The 27,027-nt window shown below is 43.5% G+C and overlaps 3 protein-coding genes across 10 annotated transcripts in view; 1 reads left to right on the top strand and 2 right to left on the bottom strand.

The window, feature by feature from the left end:
* Nucleotides 1-1,452: 1,452 nt before the first annotated feature.
* On the bottom strand, nt 1,453-4,638 carry si:dkey-177p2.6 (uncharacterized protein LOC568712 homolog). Of its 3 annotated transcripts, none has more exons than XM_054795888.1 (3): nt 4,411-4,638; nt 4,120-4,205; nt 1,453-3,472 (listed from the first exon to the last, which is right to left on the bottom strand). In XM_054795888.1, exons 2-3 carry the CDS (start codon nt 4,134-4,136, stop codon nt 2,734-2,736), a joined length of 756 nt encoding a protein of 251 aa, XP_054651863.1. In that variant the 5' UTR covers nt 4,137-4,205; nt 4,411-4,638; the 3' UTR covers nt 1,453-2,733. The 3 variants fall into 3 exon arrangements, 2 of the variants coding, with proteins under 2 accessions (XP_054651863.1, XP_054651864.1); XR_008573368.1 differs by lacking the exon at nt 1,453-3,472 and adding an exon at nt 3,504-4,075 and having other exon boundaries at nt 4,167-4,205; XM_054795889.1 differs by lacking the exon at nt 4,120-4,205.
* A 1,292-nt stretch (nt 4,639-5,930) lies between these two features.
* On the bottom strand, nt 5,931-12,399 carry cdca4 (cell division cycle associated 4). 5 transcript variants are annotated; one of them, XM_054795887.1, is made up of 2 exons: nt 12,258-12,399; nt 5,931-8,154 (listed from the first exon to the last, which is right to left on the bottom strand). In XM_054795887.1, exon 2 carries the CDS (start codon nt 8,140-8,142, stop codon nt 7,243-7,245), a length of 900 nt encoding a protein of 299 aa, XP_054651862.1. In that variant the 5' UTR covers nt 8,143-8,154; nt 12,258-12,399; the 3' UTR covers nt 5,931-7,242. The 5 variants fall into 5 exon arrangements, with proteins under 5 accessions (XP_054651862.1, XP_054651861.1, XP_054651860.1 ...); XM_054795886.1 differs by having other exon boundaries at nt 9,897-12,387; XM_054795885.1 differs by having other exon boundaries at nt 5,931-8,151; nt 9,897-12,387.
* A 9,606-nt stretch (nt 12,400-22,005) lies between these two features.
* The window catches only part of ahsa1b (AHA1, activator of heat shock protein ATPase homolog 1b), a 7,067-nt gene continuing 2,045 nt past the window's right edge, over nt 22,006-27,027 (top strand). For both annotated transcript variants that reach the window (XM_054797346.1, XM_054797345.1), the window contains exons 1-6: nt 22,006-22,264; nt 24,310-24,500; nt 24,609-24,691; nt 24,768-24,885; nt 25,031-25,122; nt 25,208-25,336. In XM_054797346.1, coding sequence (XP_054653321.1) covers nt 22,185-22,264; nt 24,310-24,500; nt 24,609-24,691; nt 24,768-24,885; nt 25,031-25,122; nt 25,208-25,336 — 693 coding nt within the window. In that variant the 5' untranslated portion in view covers nt 22,006-22,184. The remainder of the gene's footprint in view (nt 22,265-24,309; nt 24,501-24,608; nt 24,692-24,767; nt 24,886-25,030; nt 25,123-25,207; nt 25,337-27,027) is intronic.

Genomic DNA, 27,027 nt, shown 5'->3' with positions numbered 1-27,027 from the left:
CAAAATGTTTAAAATAAATATGGCACTGTTTCTGCACCTTGTATTATTGCATTTTTGTCTCATTTTACACAAACAAATGTTTATATGTATTCCTCTAGTAGCATCACTGTAAAAGAAGCATGATGTGTTCATTACACAACATTAGTTTAGGGAAGAGCTGCTGCTGCTGTCGATATCAGTATCAGTTTACAATGGTCTTACAACGGTACTAATTTAACTCACTGTTGCTTCCTTGTAAGTAACAGGCTTGTTATCTGTTATCGACCGAACTGCGGTGCTTGCACGTCTCTGCGACATAGTTGAGATGCAGCTCTCCTCTTCTTATCACTTTTTGTTATTATTCCTTGAATCGTATATTGTTGCTAAAGAGAGAGGCTGACTTGGCAAGCCATCGACCTTTCCCCACATTACACCAGTAGCGGTGCACAAAAAAGGTTTATGCAGACATCCACGCCATGAGCACTCAGCTGCTTTTCAGTGTTTTCACCACCAGAGGACGGTACCGTCTTCCCTTTAGCTCCTCAGCCCTCTGGGGAGAAGAAATAATAACGTTTGCCCTGGGCTCAGGCTTCCAGGGGGTCTGCAGCTGTTGCGCAAATGGCGAAAGTTAACTCACCAACAAGTCTTTGCTCATTCTAGTTTTGCGTGTTGTGATTGTGCATTACTCCACTTTTGTTTCGCTGTGAACTGGTTAAAATGCTCTCTGATTGTTCACCATATTGCTTTTAGGAAGGTAGCTAAGCTGTGTTGAAATACTAACAGTCACTTCAAGTCACTTTCTGTATGTCTCACGTGGGTTTCAACAGTGCCCCGCCCCCTCAGGAGAACGCATTCTTTAGTCTCTGGTCACCCCGCCCACTTAGGAGACAGGAAGTGTGCGTGTGTGTGTGTTGACAGTTCAACAATAATAATTTAAAAAAAGACACACAAGGCATTTGTTGTTTCTGTAGTTTCTGTATTGGTGAATAAAATCTATAAAATATTCCACAAAAGATACAATACATTAATTAAAACCTTATTAGCCAGCAAATGCATCCTTCGGTTATATACACACACACATATTATATGTATATATATTCATCTCAACAACATACAACTTGTGCTTTATAACCCTTACTCACGCGCACACACACATGCCTGGCACACATTTATAAATAATACTGCAGCTTTCTGCAAAGAGATTCCATTAAATAGTAAAACCAAATCACGTGGTTTTTTTTGTATTTGTCAGCCTCACACTGTGTTTTTGTCTGAAGGGCTCAAAAACAAAAAAAAGAAGTGTTGAATCGTACTTCTCATGTGATTGGCTGGCGGTCTGAGTCTTGGACAAAACAAGCTGGATACTCCTCCCACTCACCAAGTGACGCGGGATGCTTCCACACAGTCCCTCCCCCTTATCCTCCACTTATTACCCCCCCCCCCCCCCCCCCCGCCTTCCACCTCCAACCCCCTCCCCCTCTGCGAGCTGCTTGTCAGCCTGTCAGGAAACATGAAGCTCATGTGCCTGTGCCGCTCGAAGAGCACAGAAGAAGAAGATCGGGAGGGGCAGAGGATGGGCGGCGAGATGTGATGGTGGCGCTTAAGCAGCCTCAGACTCACAAGTAAGGCACATTGTCCACATGATAGCAGGAAGATTTGGCCTTGTAGGGAAAGTATGAGAAATACTGACTAGTTAACAAGTGTCAACACCAGGAGGTAGAAGAGGAGTAAACCACACACCGTAAACCAAGGGCGTCCAAACTTTTTGCAGCGAGGGCGGCATATAGAAAAATGGAAAGATGCCGAGCTATCTGGAAAATCTGACAGAGCAAATTAGTGTCATATCAGATAATACTGTGTATCTCATTAATAATTAATTTTTCTTTTTTTTTTTTACAATATGCTGAAAGGGCCAATAAAAACGAGCTGCAAATATCCACACTTTGGACACCCCTGCCCTAAACATTTCACTTTGAGACCAGACACGTCATGTATAAAACTGCTCAAAAGAAGACTCATAAAAATACTTTAGTTATCTTTTAGAATTGGGAGACGAGCAGCCGAGGAGCCCTGGTTTGGTGCTCACTTTTCTAATGAGAGACACACTTCCTGCTGCGTTCATGGCATGTCGGATTTACCACGCCGGTCACGTGGGAAAGTGATTGTCCAATCAGCTCACAGTCTCACCTCATAATGATCTGAATTATTAATGACACTCAAAAGAGCTGCAAAGAAGGAGTTTGTGGTCCTAAATAATATCATATTAAATCATATTAGATAAAGGAATTATCAGAGTGGTTTGATGGTTGGGATGCATAAATATTTTAAATATGGGGTGCCAACAAAGCCACTGGCCTCCTGCTTGGCTAGCTGGCACCAGCACTCCTTCTAAAGTAACTGAAAGCATCTCAATTAATAATCAACCCAGCAGGCGCAGTGACGCACTAACCCTGACAGCTCGGGTTTCCTTCCAAGCTCCGCCTACCACACCTGGGGAAAGGGAAAATGTCACATTGTGACATTCAGTGACACAAACTACTTCACGAGAATTGATGGATCAGGTTCTTTCTGCATTATGCCGTTTCCTGTTCCTGCCACCGCTAAAAAGTGGCTTTTGATTGTGGATCTGCAATAACCAACAGTGTTTCGGACACGTGCAGACAATGAAAACCAAATGGCAGATGGACAAATCCCTGGTCACGTTAGAGTCGTATGTCCATCTGCAGTATGTCCTTAGAGGAGTCTTCTTGTGGATCAGGACTTTACCAGAATCTCCATGATATGGTCCAGCTCGTTCAGGTCCATCAGACACGACTGGAGAGTCCCGGACGCGTGGCCTCCTGACCGCATTTTCACGTCCTCGTCCCCCCAGACAGACAAGCTGACGGGCCACAGCGAGCCCGCCGTCCAGGCTGCAGACAGGTCCGACGTCTCATACATGGACGTGTCGATGTCCTCAAAGATGTCGTCCAGAGCGAGGTCACTGAGGTAGCCCATGGCGTTCACCACATCGCTAAATGCGCTGATTGGGGGTTTTAGCTCCACCCCCATGTTCATCTCCTGGGAGGAGAAGTCATGGGACAGCACAGAGGACGGGCTTTCCTCGCCACCCTCTGCACACCCAGGGCATGTCAAGGACATGTCCTCCCTGAGGGCGTCCCGTAGAAGAGGCGAGTCGGGATGAACGGTGTTGAGGAGCCCTTCCGGCCTTTCCACCACGTCGCTCTGCATGTCATCCTGGATCTGCCGCAGCGTGTTGACGAGCAGCACTGAGCGGCGTAGGCTGAGCTCCATCCCGGCCTGGTAGCGCTGCAACTTCTCCAAACAGAGGCCCAGCACCCGTTGACGTTGCTGCAGGCGGCTCATGTCCCGAGGACTGCCCACTGCCACCTCGACGCTGTGGTGCTCCTTCTCATCTGCGCCCGCGTTCACCTTGGACGTCAGCTCCTCCACGCAGCTCCACTTCCGCTTCACGCCACGACCCAACATGAACCTGCAAGTGCAGCACAAAGCAACACACGTCTGCTAATTGAACTCCACAAACCATCCCTGACCATCATTGCCTTTCAATCAAGTCTCATACACCTGCGCACCTCAATATCTGAGTGCATCATCACATACGATGACTACACAATCGCTCAGTTGTTCAATCCCATGCCACCTGCATGAAAGTCAACTATGTGAACCATTACACTGCCAATGGATCTGTTATGTGGAGGTACCGATGTAAATAACAATAGTTTAATGTAAACAACTGCTTGTGTTGTGGTCGGTCAGTCGCTGTACTGAAGAGCACAGTCTTTGCGTGTTCCCATATAACATTTAAATGTCAAAAGTTTGAGCCATTCTTTTGTCGACTCCAAGACGAACGCGACGACGACAAAGCTGCTGTCTTGAGGAATGGGGACAATGTAACACACTTTGTCAGTTGTGATCACGTTCGCTTGCGCTGTCCAGGTAAGCGCGCCGGCCCTCCTCCGACTCCTCCACAAAGATGTCCTGTCTTTACATTCCCTGGACACTTGGGAATATTGTTGCAGTTGACAGGAAGGAAGTCTTCTTTCAACCCACGTAAGACACCTGATGTCATGATTCACTGCAATGTGAAAGACTTTGCTCATTAAAACAGACTGGGTCTACCTGCAGATAGACCTCATAGATGGTTCCAGAAGATTGTCCAGTCTTACGTGGAATCACATGAAGTCCAAATTGTGTTGGATCCCCATCTGAGGGCGTAAAAGCTGCCTATCAGGCTTTGCTACACAACACAAACATGTCAACTCTACACGATTTTAATGTCAACGTCATCGCCACTATGCAGTTATACTGAACTTGCGTGGATCAGGACAGCCGGTAACGGTGCCTCTCGTCAGACCGAGCTGCGTCTCAGCAAAGTGCGAAACTACCAGAACGTGAATTTAAAGTACCAACCTTACGTGTCCTTGGAACGCGTCATGAGTGGACACAATACACCGTAACACCGCTTCTTTTGGCTCCGTCGCCGCGATCCTTCGCTGTCTAGTGCCGGGGAAATGAAGAATTTTCGGTCTAGTCCACAGCAGCAGGACGGACGGACGCGGGGGGGGTTCGCATGTGGGCGGTGCCGGTGTTGTGGTCAGGATTTGATTGGTCCTCTCCGCTGCTGTTCAAGCCCCCTCCTCTGCCACTCACGGGGCAGCGAATGTGCTGCTGCTTGTTACCAATGAATGTTGATGCTGCGTTCAATGCCGCTCGAAAAAATTAACGACTCGGGTGGCCGCACACGTGAGCCACCAATGGTATCGGAAAAGACGTGTTGGAGTGCAATCGATTGCTTTGCATAACAACATGTTAGTAGGAATTAGCATTGCCATCGTGCAATGAAAAGTTACCTAAAACACGTTTTTCTAAGACGTGTCATTCAAAACTATTAAGAGTTTTCTAGCATTTGCACGTTACAATAACACCTTTTCGTTTATTTATTCAAAGATGACATAAATATCAGATTATAAACATTCCAAACGTCATAGTACACCGAAAACTGTTACTAATGGCGAAGTGAAAATAATCAGTCGGGAAAGGAAGGTGCGGTAAGGTTTACGGCAGTTCTTGGACGCAACATTTTAAAGGACCAGATGACTCAGAGGGGAAGAGGAAGGACATGACCGGAAAAAGTCAGACAAACACCAAATAAGGCATCTCGTCGTTCACGTTTTTCTTCTTCCACCAAAAGCCGTCAGCAACACCGAAAAGCTTCTTTTCCCTCCTCTTGGAAACAGACAAGACTTGGTCATAGCAGTTTGGCCTACTTTTGAGTTTTATGTCCATCTGGTCTTATAAAAGAGTTCAGACAAACTTTCGCATGGATATTTGTGCTAAAAGATTAAGAGAACCATGAATGAAATCCAGTAAATCACAAACTGCCTCTAAGCGTGTAGCACAAGATGATCATTTTTAGTAGTAATGAAATTAGTGTGCTTTCCTTTGGAACGCTCACTGTTTTCAAACCCACCTTCATTCTGTTCGTGTTCAATTAAATTAAATGAGCATATTGTATGTGGCCCATCCTGAAAACAATTCTAGCCTCCTCCTGAATGGCTTTCCTCATGTAGTCATTTTTGCTGAGTCACCACCACGTCATTAATCTTTAACTAAAGGGTCACTAAGATTTGGCAGCAAGCCACCATGCAGAGCTAGCAGATTTTTTAAATTACAGTATATTCTGCTCCAATGGAAGCTTCTGTTGGTCTTAAAGCACTAATACACAACACGTACACGCATGCAGTTTTGTAGTGACTGCATTGTCTGACCTGATCATGTGAGGACAAAGGTCACAATCTGACTGCACGTTTGATTCATCCAACATGGCGTCACTTCCTTCAGTAGTCATTGACAATACCCATAGGAAATCCTCTGTTCCAGTTTTCTCTTTTATCTCAGCTAAGCGCCAAACTAAATGGGGATGTTGAAATAAAACCACACACACATGCAATCAATTGTTGCAGCTTTTATTATAAAAAATATTTACAAAGACGCTACAATGTTTTTTTCCTTAATATATAAAAAAATGCATACATTTTACAACGGTAATAAGTCTTTGAAGTTCTAGCTCCCATTCAGACCAGCGTGACATCCTTCAGGAGTGTTGCGGTGTTAAGTATCAATACTGTATTTGTGTCAATACATCTTGTTTGCCTGAGTTCATCTCTTCATCGCCACAAGGATCCATTTGGGATAAAAACATTGCATTTAGCACATCTTTAGGAGAAAAGGCAACTGTTTGCATAAAAAGACTTAAAGGACATTGGAGTCGTATACAATCATTTTATAACACATATGACAGAGCTGCATAGTGATTGGACTTGTTGACCCGGTTATGATTCATTTTAAAAAAAAAAAAAAAAGTGAGAAATAGTAAAAAAGGTACTGCAATCAAACCGTAGTGACAAATTTAAATATCAGGAATTTAATTTGGGCCGAATGGTTGACTTGATGTGGATGTGGCATTGTATGTACCTAGAAATAATAAATACAATAAATAAAAGATCAATAAATTAGTTGACGTAAAGAAATATGGCTTCTTCATGAGCTGCGTGGAAATGTTTGCTTCCCTGGATAAAGCTTTGCAGAGAGTGAAGGAACAGCGCCTACAAAGTGTGACAATGCCAGTCTGGTTCCGGTCCACCAAACCTCAGGAAGACACTTGAGTCTCAAATCTGGCTACATTAAAATCTTAAAAACCGCTTGGGAGGGACCAAAAAAAAAAAAAAAAAAAAGAGAACAGAAAAGTAATATCAAAGGATACTTGCAAAATCCCCCCACTGTATAATGCAAAAAATATATTTCTATATACACATACGTACATATACATATATTCCATTCATAATTGCTCAAATCTTTAGGAAAATATGCATCGATTCATAGATTTGGATTTACATTTTGTTCTGGACTGGGATGTGTTGTAGTGTGATAACTTCCAATAAATAGAGATGGAGAGAATGGCATATAAGGAGCTAGAATGATGGACGTAAACATGGAAAATACGCAAAGAGGACGGTGTCCTCTCCATTGAGGCTCTCCTCAACAAAGTAAGAAATTGACTGCTTGTGAATTTCTCCTCGTTGACCACAAATTAATGTTTGGAATATACTGGAAGAAGAAAAAGTCCCAACAGGAGCTGCCAATCCTCAAATCTTTTTTGGCTCGCAGTTAATTTCCCACCTTGTCCCAAAACCTCCAACAATCAAAACCACATTCATAAAGTCCCAGGGAATGTTTCAACTTTCAGGATCCCACTATGATCTCCATGATGTGGTCCAATTCATTCAGGTCCGACCTACAGCTGGCACTAGAGCTGAGGGAAGGCGGCCCGTGAGAGGAAAGGCTCTCCAGGAGGTCATAAGGTCCCATCTTGGGGGCGCTCTGCATGCCTGTCAGCACTGTGTCCAGTTCGTAGTAGGATGGGTCCACGTCTGAAAACAGTTCTTCCAGCGCTGGATCCGGGGGCGGCGGTGGGTGCTTGATCTCAAAGGTCCCAAAGACCTGCTCCCCCGACCTAGAGTCTGCCTCAGGACGTTCCCCCTCCTCTCCCTCCGACACGCAGTCCTCAATGTCGTCCTCCTCATCCTCCTCGCACTCCCCATCCTCTTCCTGGTCCTCCCAGCAAGGTCCCATCCCGAAGGGTCCCGCCAAGTAGGACGCCGTTGATAGCTGCGGCGAAACGGGTGACAAAGCGGACATGACCTCCTTGTCCACGTCCCCCTCCATCACCACCTCCTCCGAGTGGTAGCCCTCATCCAAGCCCACCGCCGGGTAGGGCTTGGGGCTCTGTCCCACCTGAACTGCCGGGTCCGACTGCCTGCAGAGCACTTCGGTGGCCACCAGGCGGTCGCTGGGACACTGGGCGGCGGCCAGGGCCTGGGTCATGATCTGCCAGGTGCCATCCTGCGTCATCTCCTCCTGGATCTGCCGCACCGTGTTAGCGATGAGCACCGAGCGGCACAGGTTGGGCTCCACCAGCATGTGGCACAGCTGCAGCTTGATCAGCGACATGTCCAGCAGCGACTGGCGCTGCAGGCTGTACGAGGGCGACGGCGTCCGTGTCACAGGGCCCTGCTCGCCGCTGCTGGAGACGGCTTCCTCTCCAGAGTCTGAGAACTTACGCTTGGTACCCTTTGGAAACATGTCGTTTGTCTGCTGGCGGCCAAGGGACAAAAAAAAAAAAGAATAAATTAGACACAAAAAAAATCAGCAGCGTACAGCAACACAGTCATCACACTGACAATCCTACTGTTCACTAACTACGGATAACTGTTATGTCATATGTATATGTGTGTGTGTGTGTGTGTGTGTGTGTGTGTGTGTGGGGGTGAGATTTGTGTGAGGCTGGATTTACACTGCAGGTCAGCGTGCCCAATTCCCCATCCCATAGTGCCTATAGCAAAAATTGTTTGACTATACATTTACATTATGTTCAAGTGATCCATTTTTTTTTTATATTGCTGCGTTTACATTTACTCCACTGGCCACCATTATTTAATGGCCTATGTACTGCTATAGCACCATATTTACTAGAAGTGTTACGGTACATGTACAGTATTCCCACACGGTACACACTGAAGGACAGGAAGTGTGCCTCGCGCTATAGTCACGTGTAGGGATGGGAATTGGTAAGATTCTTCCGGTTACATTTTCGACCCTGCTTAACGATGCTCATTTGAAAGAAAGGAGGACAAACGGGTCGATTAGCATGAACTTTGTTTTGTTTAGAAATAACATGGCCTTCCAAACCCAACAGTGAGGACATAAGAGGCCCACAGCCTTCTGGGGTCTCCAGAATAAAATTGTTTTGGAAATAAATATAAAATAATAATTATTCTTCTGTAGAATTTAAGTAAATACAACATAAATTGTTCAGTGGCAATTACACAAGAATGTCTTGTAACATAGAACTTAAAATTATCACTTTTAAAAAACGACGTAGTGTATGAGCTGGGCACTCAAAAACAACAATACAAAAAATGACAAATACAATGAAGTCAAGTCCAATGCAATTCTGCAACAATCAACTATTAAGAATTAACAATTCTTTTGCAGAAAAATAAGCATATCTGCTTCTTTCTGGACTTTTGGCGTCTCCAGCTGTGAAGAACACCCTCTCAGACAGGGAGGACGACGCCTGCACATGACATTCATTCATGCTGTGTGTGCAAATGTTGCTGCATATTGGTAGTATTTCCTCTGTTTGATGCAATAGCTACTTTGCAAGTATCGCAAGTTGCCCTGTTATCATCCGGTTTTTGATTCCTATCCCTAGTCACGTCTGCTCGGTAAATACTGTGCAGCCCAGTCTTTGGCTAGCAATAATTCCAAGGAGAAGCAAGGGCTTGGAAACTCTATTCTGTCTTTTCAATCTTATGTTTGGGAACACCTGGCCTTCCCAGTGAAATATGGCAATGAACACAGACAAGTGGATGAGACGAAAGCTTTGTGCTGCCATTGTTCAGTAGAGATGGGGAACGGGACTACATGCTGGAACTATTAATGCTGCACTTCAGTCAATAAGGAACTTGACAAAAAAATAACATGTCCGAAAAATAAACCTTGTAAAATGAATATTATTTTTTTAGACTTTTATTGGAGAATTACCTGCTAGCAGTTTGTTTGATATTGCATTTTAAGACTCATACCGGTAGATCCTTAATATTTACGTCATATCTAATTGTCTGTACTGCTAATGTACCAGACTTCACATCATCTTTAATGGTCAATGCATTTGGATGGCATTGACTAAGTACAGCCAGTCTGATGTCAAACCATGCAGTGTAAATCCAGTCCGAGTGTAAGAATCAGTGAATAAACTCTACAGGACGCTACAGTAAACAAAGTGTCTGTTTGTTGTAGTTGGGTTTTTGTCGTCTGTAAAAAGTTTGCTATACCTTTCCTGTTGAGAGGCACAGGCAATAGCATAGCAGCGTGGTCCCGGCTGCAACGCTTCTAGTACGTTTGTATGAGCGACAAGCAGCTTTTGTTCACCGCCATTTCTGCCCATTTTAGGCCAGTCTGAGGCAAGACTCCTGCTGGGCGGAACAACCACACTTTTAACAGACCACGGAGCCACCAAAAATAGCACGCTTTGCCAACTAAATGCGGGCGCGGCATCAAGTAAGCACACGCTAGCAGAAAAACAAACACAAAGAAAGGAAAAAAAAAAAGAAAAAGTTACGTGATCCCACTGCCACCTGTGAGCAAGAAAATAGCCCATCAATAAGAAGTTGATTGACAAGTAAGAGCATTGACATGATTGACAGTACAGCTCAGCACCATCAGCTACTTAATGTTTACAAGGCAGATCAGGTTTCTGGGTCTACACACGTCCAAACCAGTAGAACAAGATTCGGACTCTCTTCACTGGGAGGGGAAGAGAAGCGGAGTTGACTTCCTGATTTCAGTCCATGAATTAAAACAAGACTCCTGCCAACGTTTAAGGTCCCGAGAGAGAGAGTGGATCTCAGTAAAACCACTCGGAACCGCAGCCTGATGCTTTTTTTTTTTTTAAATATATATATATATATATATATAAACTTTCCACCAGGCACAATCCAGCAGTGCTGCAACGGGACGCTCCGCTCTATTCACATTCCTACGTGGGACCTTTTCAAACAACCTCCACAGATACAAAGTAGTATTAGCATACATTGTATACACAGTAGTACAGAAAGAAACAGCATCACAGAAAAATGCACAATACAATGCTGTTACTGTATTTAGATTTGTCATTTTAAAGCCCTGTAAACTCTCCAAACAACACAATTAGAACATGATGGTGTCCGTCTCTGTGCATCAAAAAAACCTACACATTGACATTTAAATATCAATACAAAAATATACATCATGACAGCTCCACACAGTAGCTTCACATGAAAAGCAACAACAAGACAAGATACATGATAGCAGCTGTCTTCATTTGATTAGTCGTAGTGTGCTGAAATCACCATATTTTGATAAAATATAGAAGTCCATACCAAAAGTGGATCTAATGTGCAATGAAGGTGTTTGAGTCATCAGAAACATTTCCCGACAGTGGACGTAAAAGTCATTTATGAAGGTGCCTGCAAATCTAAAAATCAAATAATAAAAAAAGGGTAAGAAGGCAATGGTCATGTGATGTCTTCTTGTTTGTTAGCCTGTTAAACAAGACAAGCTATACACAGCACTAACTATTCATAGGAACTGGAAAAAGGCAATAAATCCAGCCGGGAGGGTTAAAAGTGACAACACAGGATTGGTTATAGTCATGTATGTCATCATACAACCACACAGTTGACAAAAAAGTCATGTTGGCTTCATTGTTATTAACTACATGTCATTTTTAATGTGTTTATTTCCTCATAGTGCTGCTGCTGCTGTAGTAAACAGTTTCTATCCACCAAGTTTGTTATTTAACTGCATAAGTGTGATGAGAGTATATGGAAGATTATAACGTTACAAATGTGATCAATAATAATAGTGGCACGTCATTAGGCTTATTTTTTAGAAAAACAACCACACATTGTAGTCACTGTCTGCCTCTAACGCGAGATATTGTTAAAAGTGATCTATGAGATAAAGCGAATAAACAAACAAATACTTTAAAGCGTATTATTGGTCGTAAATTAGTGACAGACGACGTAAATGAAGCGTGTATTGGTGCTGATCGAAACAAGACGCAGCGTTGCTTTACGTCAATGGCTGCTGGCTTGGCCCATCCCCCACCGCGCGGCCCTGCTTGCCGTCATTAATCAATAACTCTCATCGTTATCATTTCTTCGTCTATCACAGGCACCATGGCGATGTTACTGGCCGTGGAAAATGTGTTTACGTGGGTTCATTAAAGCCAGCCGCTCGGCACTGGTAGCAGCTAGGCTAGCTTCTTAGCCGCTGCGTGCTTTTGTCTTTCCAGCCCGACAATGAGGCCATTTTGCTCTGCTAAGCTAACAGCTAGCCGGCTAGTTCACTCTCGACTCGCGAGGAGCCGAGCGGGCTACAATGTTGGGCGAACCGGGTGAAAACGGGTCTTAATTTGACTGAAAGCCACACGAGGCCCCGGCGTGTGTCGCCAGTTTTACATTTGGCTTGAAAAAGGCAAATGTTAGCAGGCTAATTAGCCTCGCGGAGCGCCCACCCATTGCTCCGCGGTGCTTCTTCCTCCTGCGCCGCCGACACCGAAGGCACTTTTTTAACTTGCTAAAAATACGAAACTCTTGAGCAGCCTGGTAGCGGGTTACATGGCGATGAGCGCTGGGAGTCGTTCCACTCACCTGGTGTTAGTTTTATTTTATTCCGGGATCGCTCATAGGATCGACGGCAGGGAAAGCGGAGATGAGGTTCCGATGAGATCATTCATGCCACGGCTTCAAAAAGTGAAGTCTTCGCTGCTGCCGCTGCTGCTGCTGCTGCTGCTGTGGAGCCGACAGCCAGCCAGGGAGGGGGAGGGGAGCTGACACACACACACGGCCTCCATATGCCTTCCATTCCTCGCTAATCATCTTTATTATTGCTCTCCTCTTGGTGCTTTTAATACAAACTCTTTAACAAGTCCCTTACTTTTCAACGTAATTTGATATTATGTGAGCTTGCAACCATTGACTAAGAATAACTTATTTTAATTGGTGACTCTAAATTGTCCATAGGTATGAATGTGAGTGTGAATGGTTGTTTGTCTATATGTGCCCTGCGATTGGCTGGCGACCAGTCCAGGGTGTACCCCGCCTGTCGCCCGAAGTCAGCTGGTATAGGCTCCAGCATGCCCCTGCGACCCTAATGAGGATGAAGCGGTATAGAAAATGGATGGATATATTTAAATTACATCTGTCCATTTGCCACAGTTGTCAATAGACATTAATGTTCATGTGACCAAAATCACCAATCGAAAGGGATTTCAATTGTAAAAAAGTAGGCCTACACTATTTAAAAAATTAAGCATTGTGTTCAAAGGCCAAAATGTCAAAAAAATTTGAGTACCAACATAGTACGGGCCCACACGGTGTACTAGTGGTTAGTCTTCCTCAGTCAGGAGATCCAGATTTGATTCTTAGTTGGAGCATCTCTTTGTGGAGTTGTTCTCACTGTGTTTACATGGGTTTTATCCTGGTACTGCGGCATTCTCCTCCAACGGAAAAACATGCATGTTAGCTTAATTGGACATGCTAAACCAGGGGTGTCCAAAGTGAGCCCATCTTTGACCTACGCCAAGGTGTTCCCAGGCCAGCTGTGAGACATAATCCCTCCAGCGTATTGTAAGTCTGCCCCAGGGCCTCCTCCCAGCCAGGCGGAGCACCTCACCTAGGAGGCATCTGTACTAAATGCCCGAGCCACTTCAAATGGCTTCTCTCGATGTGAAGGAGCAACGGCTCGACTCTGAGCCCCTCACGAATGGCCGAGTTCCTCACCCTATTTCTCAGTCCAGCCACCCTAAAGAGGAAACTCATTTTGGTCGCTTGTATCCGCAATCTCGTTTTTTGAGTCACACCCCAAAGCTCATGACCACAGGTGAGGGTGGGAACATAGATCAAACAATAAATTGAGATCTTTACATTCCGGCTCAGCTCTGTCTTCACCGCGACGGTCCTGTACACCAAGCGCTTTACTGCAGACGCTGCGCCAAGACCCCGAGATACTTAAACCCCTCCTCCTGGGGCAAGACCTCGCTCCCAACCCAGAGTGTGCAATCCACTCTTTTCCGACTGAGAACTGAGGTCCTGAGCCTCATCTCAGAAACTTCACACTCAGCTGCAAACCGCCCCAGTAAACGCTGAAGGTCACAGCCTGATGAGGTTATCAGGAACACATTGTCTAGCAGAGACGAGATCCTAAGACCCCCAAACTTCCTTGACTGTGCCGAGAAATTCTGTCCATGAAAATTATGAACAGAACTGGTGACAAAGGGCAACCTTGGCGGAGGCCAAAGTTCACCAGAAACAGGCACAACTTACTGCTCGCGATGTCCTGCTCTGGTGGTACAAGGACCAAATGGCGGGTAGCAGCATGCCACCACTCCTGTACTCCTGAAGCAGCCCCACAGGACACCGTGAGGGACACTGTCGAATGCATTTTCTATGTCCACAAAGCACATGGTGACCGGCTGGGCAAACTCCATTTATTCTCCAGTACCTGCAAACTACAGTTTGTCCATAACAAACACCGTGGATGTCCACAAGTGCACCTGGCACCAGTACACCATAGGCTGCAGGTCTATGATCGTCTTTGTAGTCGTATCATCAAACCTGCGTCTGCATGTTGTGGACTTGTGGGTGAAGAGAAGGGCTGAGCTGCAGGGGAGAATGCCGGACAGATCTGGCAGACCCAAGAGTGTAGTGAAATTAGAAGAAATTAGAAATTCACTAAACCCAAAAATCCCTGCAACTGTTTCCGTGAAACAGGAGTGGGCCAGTCAACAACCGCTTGAATCTTAGCTGGGTGAGGACGAGATGGATGCTCCTTACCGATAAACCTGAAATAATAACTATTTGATAATTCAAAATATAACCAATTTAACTTTAATTTCATTTGGAAATATAAACCCCATGATATAAAAAAGTGCAATATGGTCACAGAAAATAAAGATGGAGGACTCAAGGTAATAGACTTTGATTTTTTAAATGGTACACTGAAATCAAATGATAAATCGGAAGGATTGTAATTCCTGATGAGATGTGACTTCTGCATTGAAAAGCTCCCTGTCACCTTATCAGACTTTCACAAGCAGAGTTTGTGTTATTGGAAGATGTTGTACACACACAACTTTTCATCTCACCAGATTCCAATATGGAATAACAGATTTATTTGACAAAGAACTAGATCTGTTACAGATACGATGGACAAGCAGGGTCACCTACTCAATTATGAGCAACTCTTTTCAAATTTAAGTTCCATCCATATTTAAAAAGTTGCACAAATTAAAAATGTTAATCAAATTAATCACAGTTTTCAAATGAGTTAATCATGATTAATAAGAAATTGCTACTGTGTGAAATATGCCCATTTTTGCTGAATTTTATGAACAGAAATTCACTCCTGATCAAAATCCTATGACCAGTAAAATTGCTAGAATTTGCATTTTGCACATTTGGATGTTAATGAGGTTTTAAGTAGAGCTTCAATATGCAAAAGCAAGAAGGGGGAGTGAGACAAAAAGCACTTTGAAAAGTAATTTATTGAAAACAACAATTAAACTGAAATAGGCTGTTTATAAGTGGCAGGACACAATATATATTTGTATGTCTTAACAGCTCCAAATGAACTAAAACTTAAATCAAGCTAAAAGATACCTTGAAAATGTACGCTAGTCTCTTTGATAGTAGCAGAACATTTGAATCACACTTTAATTGTGTTATTATGAGCCATGGAGGGTTGCGTTCACAGACACTACGTCATTTAAGTTGAATTCACATGCTTTTTTTGAGTAGCTGTATTTTCTTCGATTTCCGAGCATACTTAATTGCAGCAAATTGTACTTCCTCAGTAAGCGTGACTTGAGAGATAAAAAAATACCCACTTATTGTTTTTCTTTGTCTTTCTGTTTATTAGACCACACATACACACATAATAAAGACGTTCTTGTGATTTTCAGCGTATCAGTGAGTGCATATTGCTGTCCTAGTGACAATGAGGAAGTGTTGTTCCCAGGATGAGCTGACTAGAGACGTGTTTGTGAGTTGGAGATACACATATGGTGTTGGAAGTGTACTGCTGTTGATGTGTTCAAGTCAGAATAAAGCTATTAAAGAGCGGCAGCCTCTGTGTGACTCTGTAAGGATGCTACTGTGGTTCAGTCTGCCATCCTAACAGAGAGATGTGACTTGACGTGATGCGCATGCATTAATGACGCAAACGTAATTACCGGTAATTAAATTAATTAGTTACCGCCGTTAACGTGCTATTAGTGACAGCCCTAGATAATAATAATATATACATGTATATTGACTCTAAATTGTCCATAGGTATGAATGTGAGTGTGAATGGTTGTTTGTCTATATGTGCCCTGCGATTGGCTGGCGACCGGTCCAGGGTGTACCCCGCCTATCGCCCGAAGTCAGCTGGGATAGGCTCCAGCATGCCCCGCGACCCTAAAGAGGAAAAGCAGTATAGAAAATGGATGGATATTGCCATACTTTGCCATTTACCCTGACTCAGATTGAAACCACAGTCCCACTCCTCTCCCGTCTTTCATCCACCCTCAACATCACTGCAACTGCATTCACCTGGATTCAATCATACCGCACTGACCGTCATCAATTTATACACATCAAGCACTGCTCCTCCTCGACTGCCCCCCATCCCAAGGTGTTTGGTGCTTGGCCCCCTTCTCTTCATCCTGTATTTGCTTCCTCTCGGTAGGACCATCTGCCGTCATGGACTTCAGTTTTATTGTTATGGCGACGATATCCAGCTTTACATAACCTCCAAATCCATCACAGCCTCCACACACACCACTCTCATGTCCCGTCTCTCCTAAATAAAATCATGTATGCAACTTAACATTCTCAAAATAAACTGTGACAAATCTGATATCATCATAATTGTTCCAAAACCTCTCACAAATACAGTCAACAACCTTTCTTTTCCCTCCTCATGGACAGCACCTCCCTTACTCCCTCACCTCATGTCAGAAATCTTGGCCTTTTCCTTGACAGCGCCATCCCCTCTGGTATGCCACATCAGCCAGATAACCCGAACTGCCTTTTTTCATCTAAAAAACATCGCCCGTCTTCACCCTTCCCTCTACCTTTCTATTGCTGAAACCCACATTCACGCTTTTAGCACCACCAGACTTGATTACTGGAACAGCATTTTCTACGGACTTGCAAGCAAAACTCTCAATAAACTTCATTATATTCACAACTCTGCTGCCCGTTTACTCACTCACACTTGCCCTTTTGGCCACATCACCTCTGTCCTCCAAAACCTCCACTGGCTTCCTGTCCAATACCCATATACAGTTGAAAATCCTGCTACTCACTTTCAAAGTATTACACAATCTGGCTCCCCCTTACCTCACTGACCTCCTCCACCTTCACTCCCGAAACCGTCCGCTTCACTCCTCTGCAGGGGTGCTGCCAGGAATTCTGGGCCCCATGAAAAAAAGCCACCTTTGTCATGTTCCGCAGGACAGGAGCGACCACTTCCTGTCCTGCGCTATTACTTTGGCGGGCTGCACTTCCGACTGGGAGGAATCTGCAGCCGCTTCACCCCAGGTGGTTGCTACACAGCTGTAGGCAATTAGCGTTTGTGTGGTTTAAAAGCCCAGCGCCGCCTCGAGTACGATGCTGGCTCATTGTCTCTAGTCATCTCGCATGCGCTGTCACTTGAGAGAATACTTACCTGCTGCAACTACGAGTATTGTGTTGCAGAGCCTTTTTCCTCTGTCACCGTTTGTTAATCCTGCACAACTGTGACCACCTGCACCTGCATTATTAAAGATTTTTATTTGCACTTTTTGCCTCTGTCTCTGCATACCGGGGGTCGAATATCCGACAGCAACCAGCCCGTCACCGGATCGTGACAACCTTGCCCCACCCCCCACAACCGGGCAGCTGTTGTCACCACATCTCTACAACCTTAACTGACCCAACAAGAGCTTTATATAACTCCAACTCTGAAGGTTTGAATGTCTTCCTTCTTATTGTTATTGTTCAATACGAACAGTGTCATATTTGCTGCTAGTGAGTTGTCCATGCAACAGTCTGCATATACTGTAGTATGCAATTCACTATTTGATGCAAGAGAACATAACAAATGTGCTAAAGGCCGTCTTTTACAGTCTCACTGTAATTTTAATTGTAAAATTCCAAAATGTTTTTAACATTTATGAAAGACTTTCTGTAATTCCCACAGAGTCCCTGCAATGATACTAAGTGGCATGTTGTTGAACACAGTGTTGCTCACCTTATTCACTGGGACAGGCAGGGGTAAAGTTATGAGGAAACATGGCTGCTGTTGACTTACTTGTCTGGTAAATGGGGGGGTGGGACAACTGATTTAATATTACATGCTAAACATTTACCTGTGCTGATTAAAGGTTGGTTAAAAAGGAGTGAGATGTTGGCTAACACATGCTAAACATGCTAACACTCTGCTAGTTTATTTAATTGTGGACATTACGCTAACAGGTTCATTTCCACGACACACAGATTGGGTTGGCTACAAAAAAAAACAGGTCACATATGGACAACCTTTGCATTTGCCTCTCTTCTCGCTTTCCTTTTTTCACTTCCAGACATTATTTTACGAGGCACTGGCAGCATCGTTTCACTTTGCTCTGCCACAACTGCCGACTGACAGGCAACATGCTGCAGGTATGAAGCATGGTAAAGGTAGTAGTGGACCAAACCATTTCATGTAGCTTTGGGGTTGGTGAGCCAATATGGAAGTTTACATCTGATCAATGTGGATATTTAACTGTTACAACCAAATACAAGAGATTGTTTTAATTGTTTTCTGACTATATTTAAAAGAAAATCACAACCAGATAGCAAAATTATTTACCAATTTACTGGGGCCCCTGTCAGTCATGGACCCTCCTGTCCCCACCCTCAATGGCCAAGCACTGTACCTGGGTCGACAGAGGCTTTAGTTTCGCTGTCCCCTCCCTCTGGCACCCGCTAGTAACTGCACTGACCTGTCCACCTTTAACACTCAAGCTGAAACCCATCTCTTCAAACTTGCTTATAATGTTCAATGCTCCCATTTTACTTAAAGCTTCGATATTCTCATTTGAACTGTATGTCCTGTATTCTTTTGCTTTATTGTACAGTGTATTGATTTCATTGCTTGCCTTATAGTAAAGTGCTTTTGAGAAAAGTGCTTTTAAATCAAATGTATTATTATTATTATTATTATTATTATTATTATTATTATTATTAACTGCCGGGTAGTATATGTAACTTCCTTATTGGCTGATGTGCAGCATTAATAGTTCCAGCTTGTAGTTGTAGTTTATAAAAAGCCTGAAAAAACATTATACTTATTTTTAAAGACAAATCCTTGTGTTTGTATTAGGGCTGTCAACGGCAGAATAATGGCAGAGGAGGACGCATTCGTCGACCGCATTTTAAGGATCCTTGGAGCTTTTTCGAATTGGGACAGTCTTCGCGCACCACAATGATGCCACGCACCCTGCAAATGCGCACTTGAAGGATGCAGACCCCGAAATGAGACACAGCTAGCGACTAAAGACGAGAATGGATGTAAATAGCAATAGCAGTGCGCTAGCTAGTGACCGGGAAAGATTTTCAACATATCAGCAAAACATATGTACATAGCTTCCCTTGGACTGACCTGGACCGTGGGCTCTTCTGTGCGCTTGGCGGGAGTGCAGCAGCCTCTGGGGGGCAGGGCCTGTGCTGCTGGCAGCCTGCATGCCACTGTGGTTTGGTTTGGGTTGCTGCGCTGTGGTGGCTGCTGGGGGGGCTGGGCTATGTGGTGGAGTGGGGCTTGGTCTCGCTCACGGGGACTGGGGGTTGGGGACTTATTTATTTACAGTTTATTTATTTACAGTGTTCCCTCGCTCTATCGCCATTCACTTTCGCGGATTTGCTGTTTCATGGAATATTTTTAGCATGTTTTTTTTTAAATTACATCTTATGAACGCTGTTACAGGCCGAACCTGGCCCTTTAAGAAGAATTGCGTTGTGAGAAGTTGAGTGTCTCTCTCTGTCTGCACTGCCCATGGTTTTCTGCATCCTGATTGGGTGTAGACCACTGTCAATCAATCTCCCTGCCATGTCTCCTGTGTCATTGCTAGCTTGTTTGCTTGCTAGCTTGTAAATTAATCTTCGGTTCGAAGGAGAAGAACTGTAACAAGAGGAATACTGCAGCAGTTTTAACAAGGATACAAAAACGCGCCAGGACGAAAAGGCGCGGTCACAGGAGTGAAATATGCGTGAGTTACTTAATAATTTCTTGTGTCTGACCTGTAAGTTGATGATCATTAAAATTCAAATGAAGGTTTGAACTTTTTTGAGTCTTTAAACAAGAGAGAAATTTGAGAAAATGTTATTGCCTGTCTGAGAAAAGTGTATCAAATGTACGGTGAGGGGTTTTACAGCCTTAAAACATATATAATAATTGTAAAAAGTCTACTTGGCTATTTCACTTATTGCGGGCTATTTTGGAAAGCTATCCCCCGCGATAAATGAGGGAACACTGTGTTTAATTATTTATTTATTTTATTGCGTTATCATGTTGTTGGTTTTATTACAGTGATGGTGATGTCGGCAATAAGATTGTAGTTATTACAATTGTGCATTATAGTTATTGTCATTATGCTCACTATCATGGTTCATATTTTCATGACTACTATTACCATTAATAAGTATGACTGTTTCAATTCAGTATTATCACTGTGGCTGTTATTATTTTGTCATCTCCATTATGGTCTTTATGGGCGTCAGAGACCTTTGCTGATGTAGTCCTGTTTGTTTCTGTTGTTTTTGTCAGGGGAACTTGCCCCCGACAACCGATGAATTAACAAAATGACCCACAGACTACAAGACTTGAGATTTTCTTGCGCAAGGAGACAGCGTTTGTGCCACACTGCAACACTCTCCGCCGGACCACACTCTCCTGCTTCTTTTTATTGACGTAGATGGGCGTGGTAACATGTAGATGGACGTGTTCAGTTAAGTTTTGATATTAGTCACACTAGTTCCGGTAGTGGACTGTTGAGGAGTCGGCTGTTTAGCTCACGTCTGTGGAATGTGTTTATGTCCTTGAGATGGCCTGTAGCTGACCTGAGCCCACGCATGTGGGGGGACAACCGTGGACATGTCTCGCACCCGCAGGTGCTCCCTTATCTCAACTGCCACTCATGGTACTTTTCCACTTCTACAGAATAAACGGAGAATCACAGTGATACTTGAACGCTTGATTAACTTCAGATAATAAAATATACTCCACTCTGTTTTCTTTTTTCTTCTTTTCTATCCCCTCTTGCTCCAGTCCGGCCACTCCAAATTTGCATAAGAACATAACCAACATCAAATAAAGTCAAATAGAATCGATATAACAGGGGAATAGTATCTTACACTTTTCCCTGGCAGAGCAAATCTGTTTAGCATGTAAGGGCATTTAGATCAACGATGCTATCTGCCCCAACAGTTGGACAGGACAATAAAAAAACACATGTACATTAGAGCGATGTAATTTATCTTATTTATCATGTATTGTTTAAAACTATGACAGGAACAACATCAAATTAAAAACACTAAATGAATACAGACCCACCATCCACCAGTACGAGCCTGGACTTTATTTTTTAAGAGAGGTGCACTAAGAAATATTCACATTAGCACTCAATAAGGTCATCAAATCTTACCTTTATGCATTCCCACATAGTATCAGCATTTGGGACCAAATATGAGATTAAAGAAAAAAGGGAAAATACAGTATTGTAGCCTATCTGTGCAACATAACTTTATGTTACAGTTATTGCCTGAGGAGGGGACTTATGTGACCTTTGGTCTTGGGCATGTGGAGGGGTAAGGAAGGCGAAAATGAGAAGGGCCAGACATGTTAATCTAAATGTTCAATGCTCAACTGCTCTCTTTTGCCGCCATGTTATAAATAAAAGCTTGCCTGAAGCAAGAGGAAAGTTTCCTTCCTTCCTTCCTGAAGAGCTATGCTCTATTTTCCCTCTGACAAGTAATATTACAACTTTTCTTCTCGTAAATTTATGACTTACGATATATAGGATGATTACTTATCTATTCATCAGTGCTCATGTGAAACTTTATCAAAATGTGACCACCCGGAATTACTATAAAATAGTTAAACAATTAATTATGTTCACTATTTCAAGTTAATTCAGAAAAAAATGTTTATGTTTTTAAGTGTGCAGGAGTAGGGGCTTCAGATCGAATGTCTGAAGGGGTATGCCACTGTAAAAGGTTTGGGAACCACTGTTGTACAGTTATTGCTTTGTCTTTCTTGAACGTGTATGCCAAGTTATTTGTTAATAAAGTTTTTGTGAAAAAAAACATCATCGGACAGGATATCCGGCGTGCTAGGTGGCGTGTCCACTGCGCCAACTTCCGTTTCCAGCAAGTTCTCTGCTGCGCGAATAAAATCTCGAGCACGGCCGGTGAAGCTACGGGAGGTAGAGACTTCTAGAAGCAACGTGTGTTGACTCACCGGCAGAGTAGCGCACCGAACTGCACGCCTTTTAATAATAGCAACAGGCAGCCAAGATGGCCAAATGGGGAGAAGGAGACCCTCGTTGGATAGTAGAAGAGCGAGCCGACGCTACTAATGTCAACAACTGGCACTGGTGAGGCAGAAAGAAAGGACATTGCTAGCTAGTCGGCTAATGCTAATAGCACACTGAGCTACTTGTCATGCTCACGAAAATACGAATTTGTTTCAATTGATTGTCCTTAATGTCAGTCAGCTGATGTGTTCACACAACAAGACGTGTACATTGTTTTAAACAACATCTTTATATACTTTATGGGCGTCTCGAACTAAAATAGGCGTTAGCCCCAATTCAACCTAGCTTGCCTTAAGTGTACGACTGTTAACCGTAAAAACAGATGTAGTAATGAGCACGTCTCAGTGTCATTACATGCTTGAAGTAACATACACGCATCCAAACGTGCACGTTGTGTCAGTCGGGAAATCATCTAATGACGTCACAGCGAGCCCTCCTACTAAAAGATCTCACCAGAAGACGTGATTGTGCTACTTGAATCAAACATTGTTGGTTTACCATAGTAACCATGCTCATCTCCATGGTAACTTTCCAACCACTCCATGGAAAGTTCTGGGACATTCCGGTATAATCTTTACCCTAAGATGCACACTTAGAAATGTTCACAGCCAGAATTTTGTAGAAGTTTCATAAATGCAGTGATGCATTCCAGGAACCCGACAAACTTTTAGAGCTCAAATCAGGAAAACTGCATTGAAACATTCAAGATTCAAGAGTTTTATTGTCATATGCATAGTAAAACAGGCAGTTATACGATGCAATGAAATTCTTATTCTGTGCATTCTCCCAAGAAAAGAAAGAAAACACAAGAAAAAGAATAAGAACATAAGAAACATATGTGCGATTGTGGACTCTGACTGACTGGGGCCTGCCTGTTAGACAGTTAAACACCCAGTTAGAGAGGGAGGGTGACAGGACAAGTGTGAGGATCTTATTTGTGAGTTTGTGGGGGCTGACTGTATTAAAAGCAGAGCTATAGTCTATAAATAACATTCTGACATATGTGTCCTGGTCTTATAGGTGAGAAAGGGCTGTGTGGATGGCAGTGTTGACTGCATCATCCGTGGACCGGTTCTGGCGATATGCAAACTGTAGAGGGTCCACAGTGGCCGGGATGCTCTTTTTGATGTGGGTCATGACTATTCTTTCAAAGCACTTCATTACAATAAGAGTGAGTGCTATAGGGCGATAGTCATTTAAGCAGGTCACGTTGCTCTTCTTGGGTACGGGCACTATGGTGGTGGACTTAAAGCAGGTCGGTACAAATGCTTGTGCAAGCGACAGGTTAAATATGTCAGCAAGCACATCAGCTAGCTCTGATGAGCAAACCTGAAGTGCACGTCCTGAGATGTTGTCTGGGCCTGCTGCTTTTCGTGGGTTTGTTTTGTTCAGAACCCTGCGCACATCAGCTGATGTCACCGTGAGAGGTCCTCAGGTCATATCTGGCCTTTTTGTAGTCCTCAGCGGTGCCCATAACAAATGCAGTCGAACGAGCACGTAGCTTAGCATCACAGTTCATCCACGGTTTTTGATTGGGGTATTTTCTGTAATACTTGGTGGTGGTAACAGTCTCTATGCATGTGCTAATGTAGCCAGTAACAGTGGAAGCACATTCATCCAAATCAACAGTACAATCTTCCCTCCCCGGTGCAGTTTTAAACACATCCCAGTTTGTGCAGCCAAAGCAGTCCTGAAGTACTTGATCAGTTTCTTCATTCCACACTTTAACTGCTGCTCTTACAGGGGGAGCTTGCTTTAGGAGTTGTATGTAGGTTGGATAAAGGAATATGGAGATGTGGTTGGCCTTTCCAAAGTGGGGTCTTGGAACGGCCTTCAAAGCACCTTTCATGTTACTGTAGACTTGTAAACATGGCTGGAAGTTGGAATTTCAAACCTTATATAATGCTATGTTATCGTTTTTTATTTGCTAAACTAGACATCACAAACACAGATATGTCATGATCGCTGTATAAACTTTTGTCAGCCATGCTTTTGTAAAATTGATATTTCCTACCCCCAAAGTTGTTTAAAGCAGCAGTCACAGTTGCAGTGGATTAGTATGGCTGTTTAACAATGTATTCCTCCCGTCTCTTATCGGCACTCAGGACGGAACGGGACGCCACAAACTGGTCGTCAGACAAATTAAAAAGTCTTCTGCTGGGGTTGAGCGTGGAGGATGATGAGGGTAGCTGTGAGGTCACCGAGGTCAGCAAGTTGGAAGGGGAGGCGTCAATCAACAACCGCAAAGGGAAACTTATTTTCTTCTACGAGTGGAACCTGAAAGCAACCTGGACAGGTGAGTCAAATGCTGGAGACATGTTCTTTGTTAGACCATGAAGTGACTTTTCCATTTTAGTCTGTATGTAAGAGGCAGACATCCTTTTTGTCTGTCTTTTTAAACCAGGAAAGTCAAAATCAGGAATCAAATATAAAGGAACAATCGAGATTCCCAACCTGTCTGACGAGAACGACATGGAGGATCTCGACGTAAGCATTCGCAGTCAGGCCTGTGCGTTTGGACTTGAGGAGACTATATGGTGACACTTGTTCTGTCCTCTTCTAGATTAGCATCTCACTCAACAAAGATGAACCAGAAACACCGCTGGTCCAGCTGATGAAGTCCAAAGGAGCCGAGAAAATCCGCAGGGCTCTGGGAAGCTACGTGGGCTTTTTAAAAACAGGTGAATGACACTGTGGCAGTCAGGAGTTTGCTTCTGGAAATGACATTAACATAAACATTTACACGAGGTGGCTACTGGATCATGTGGCTTTAAGTGTTGTGTCTGCTAGTTAATGAACATTTGTCATGTTTTTATTATATATCAGAGTTCACTCAGGGGATGATCCTGCCGACCGCTAACGGCATGGTGCAGCTGCAGTCCAACTCGCAGTCCAAAGCCAAGACGGACAAAACTCAGGTTCTCATAGCTACAACAATGATGTTGGCAGTAAGATAGTCGTAGCAGGTGCTAGCTTCATTTTTTTCTTCTACTTGTGGACTAGATTTCATCTTCAAGCAGCACTGCAACGCCAGTCAACACGGGTGTGAAGATCCCTACGTGTAAGTTCAGCATGAGGGAGACGTTCCTCACATCCCCTGCGGACCTCTACAGAGTGTTTGTCAACCAGGAGGTGAGCGTCATGTCCGAATCCTTGTCAAATGCCTTTTTGTTTGTCTACGTTAAAATACTATATGACTTTAAACTTACACTTGAGTCCTGCAAGTATCAAAACCCTTATAGTTGAGACAATGGCTCAGTAAAGAAGTTAAAGAGAGAGTTTGGATATTTTGACATGAAGTTGTATGACATCCCCATTAGCATTGTAGTCCAATAACAGCGACTTACCCCCCACTTGGTCTCCTAAGTCCAGTTCTGGTCAGAGTTTTGTGATGAAGAACGTAGTTCCGCTTAGTTGCTGGAGACAATTAAGAGTTTGGCTTCTAAAAACAATATGCGTTCAAATGATTAAAACATTTCCATCACAAAAATGCCTTCTCAAAAACTCAAACCTCACAAAAAACTTGGCGTTATAGCTGTCTCCCGCCGTATCCCTGCACAATGTCACCTGTGCGTTCATGTGAATGTGACGAAGACACTCCCATCTTCTTCCACTGTGGAACATACACGTAAACAAGATGGCCGCGGCGCTTCGTCGCGGAAGTAGATGCAAGCATCTTTGTCACATACACATGAACGCAAAGGCAACAATGCGCATGAATACGGCGGCAGACAGATATAACGCCAAGCGTTTTGTGAGGTCTGATTTTTTTGAGAAGGTATTTTTGTGATGCAAATGTGTGAATCTTTTCAATATTGCATATTTTTTTGAGAAGCCAAACTCTTTACTTAATTGTCCCCAGCAACTAAGCGGAACTATGTTCTTCTTCACGGAAATCTGACGAGAACTGGACTTAGGAGACCAAGTGGGGGGTAAGTCACTGTTATTGGACTACAATGCCAATGGGGATGTCAATCAGCTTCATGTCAAAAAATCCGAACTATCCCTTTTTTAAGAGGTGAGCTGTTGCAGAACGCAACAACTATGCTGTGTCTCAAGTGGAATACCTCCATCAGTACACTTCAATAAGAATACTGTGCAATGTTCCCCCTAGGTTGGGCAGGGAGCACAAACACTGTGCGCGCGCACACACACACACACACACACACACACACACAATTGAATGGTTACATAGAATGTTACCAAATATAAATAGGGCTCTTCCCCCAATCAAGACCTATCCAGTGATATAACACTGCAGGGTTCTTTACACGGTACACACAACGTTACCAAATATAAATAGGGTTCTGTAACGTGTTGGGGTTCTTTGCATGGTGTGAACAGAGGGGGGCTGTTTTCAACCTTGCATTAATTACGTCAGAATAAGATCTGGATATAATAAATATGTATGAGGAATAATAGGATAGGCTGCTGCGCTATGCTTGCAGGCCCCTAATACGATAATTACAGGAGTCAAACTGTCAGACTGTATAATGAATACACAATGAACAGTACATCATACATACTGTACAGGCCAAACGTTTGGACACACCTCATTCAATGCGTTTTCTTTTATTTTCATGACTATTTACATTATAAATTCTCAAAACTATGAATTAACCCATGTGTAATTATGTACTTATCAAAAAAGTGTGAAATAACTCTAAATGTTTCAATTTTTGTTATTTTATGTCTTTTTTTTTTTTTTTTTTTTTTGGTAGCGCTGCAAACCATTTGTTCTCTCAATGAGCTTCATGAGGTAGTCTCCTGAAATGGTTTGCACTTCACAGGTGTGCCTTGTCAGAGTTATTTGGTGGAATTTC

Source organism: Dunckerocampus dactyliophorus, chromosome 13 (assembly GCF_027744805.1).
Source record: "Dunckerocampus dactyliophorus isolate RoL2022-P2 chromosome 13, RoL_Ddac_1.1, whole genome shotgun sequence".
Taxonomy (NCBI): domain Eukaryota; kingdom Metazoa; phylum Chordata; class Actinopteri; order Syngnathiformes; family Syngnathidae; genus Dunckerocampus; species Dunckerocampus dactyliophorus.
This window is presented reverse-complemented; position numbering and strand designations above follow the sequence as displayed.

What these genes read in the sequence shown, in the direction of transcription:
- cdca4 (XM_054795887.1), bottom strand. Translation starts at nt 8,142, where the DNA reads ATGTTTCCAAAGGGTACCAAGCGTAAGTTCTCAGACTCTGGAGAGGAA.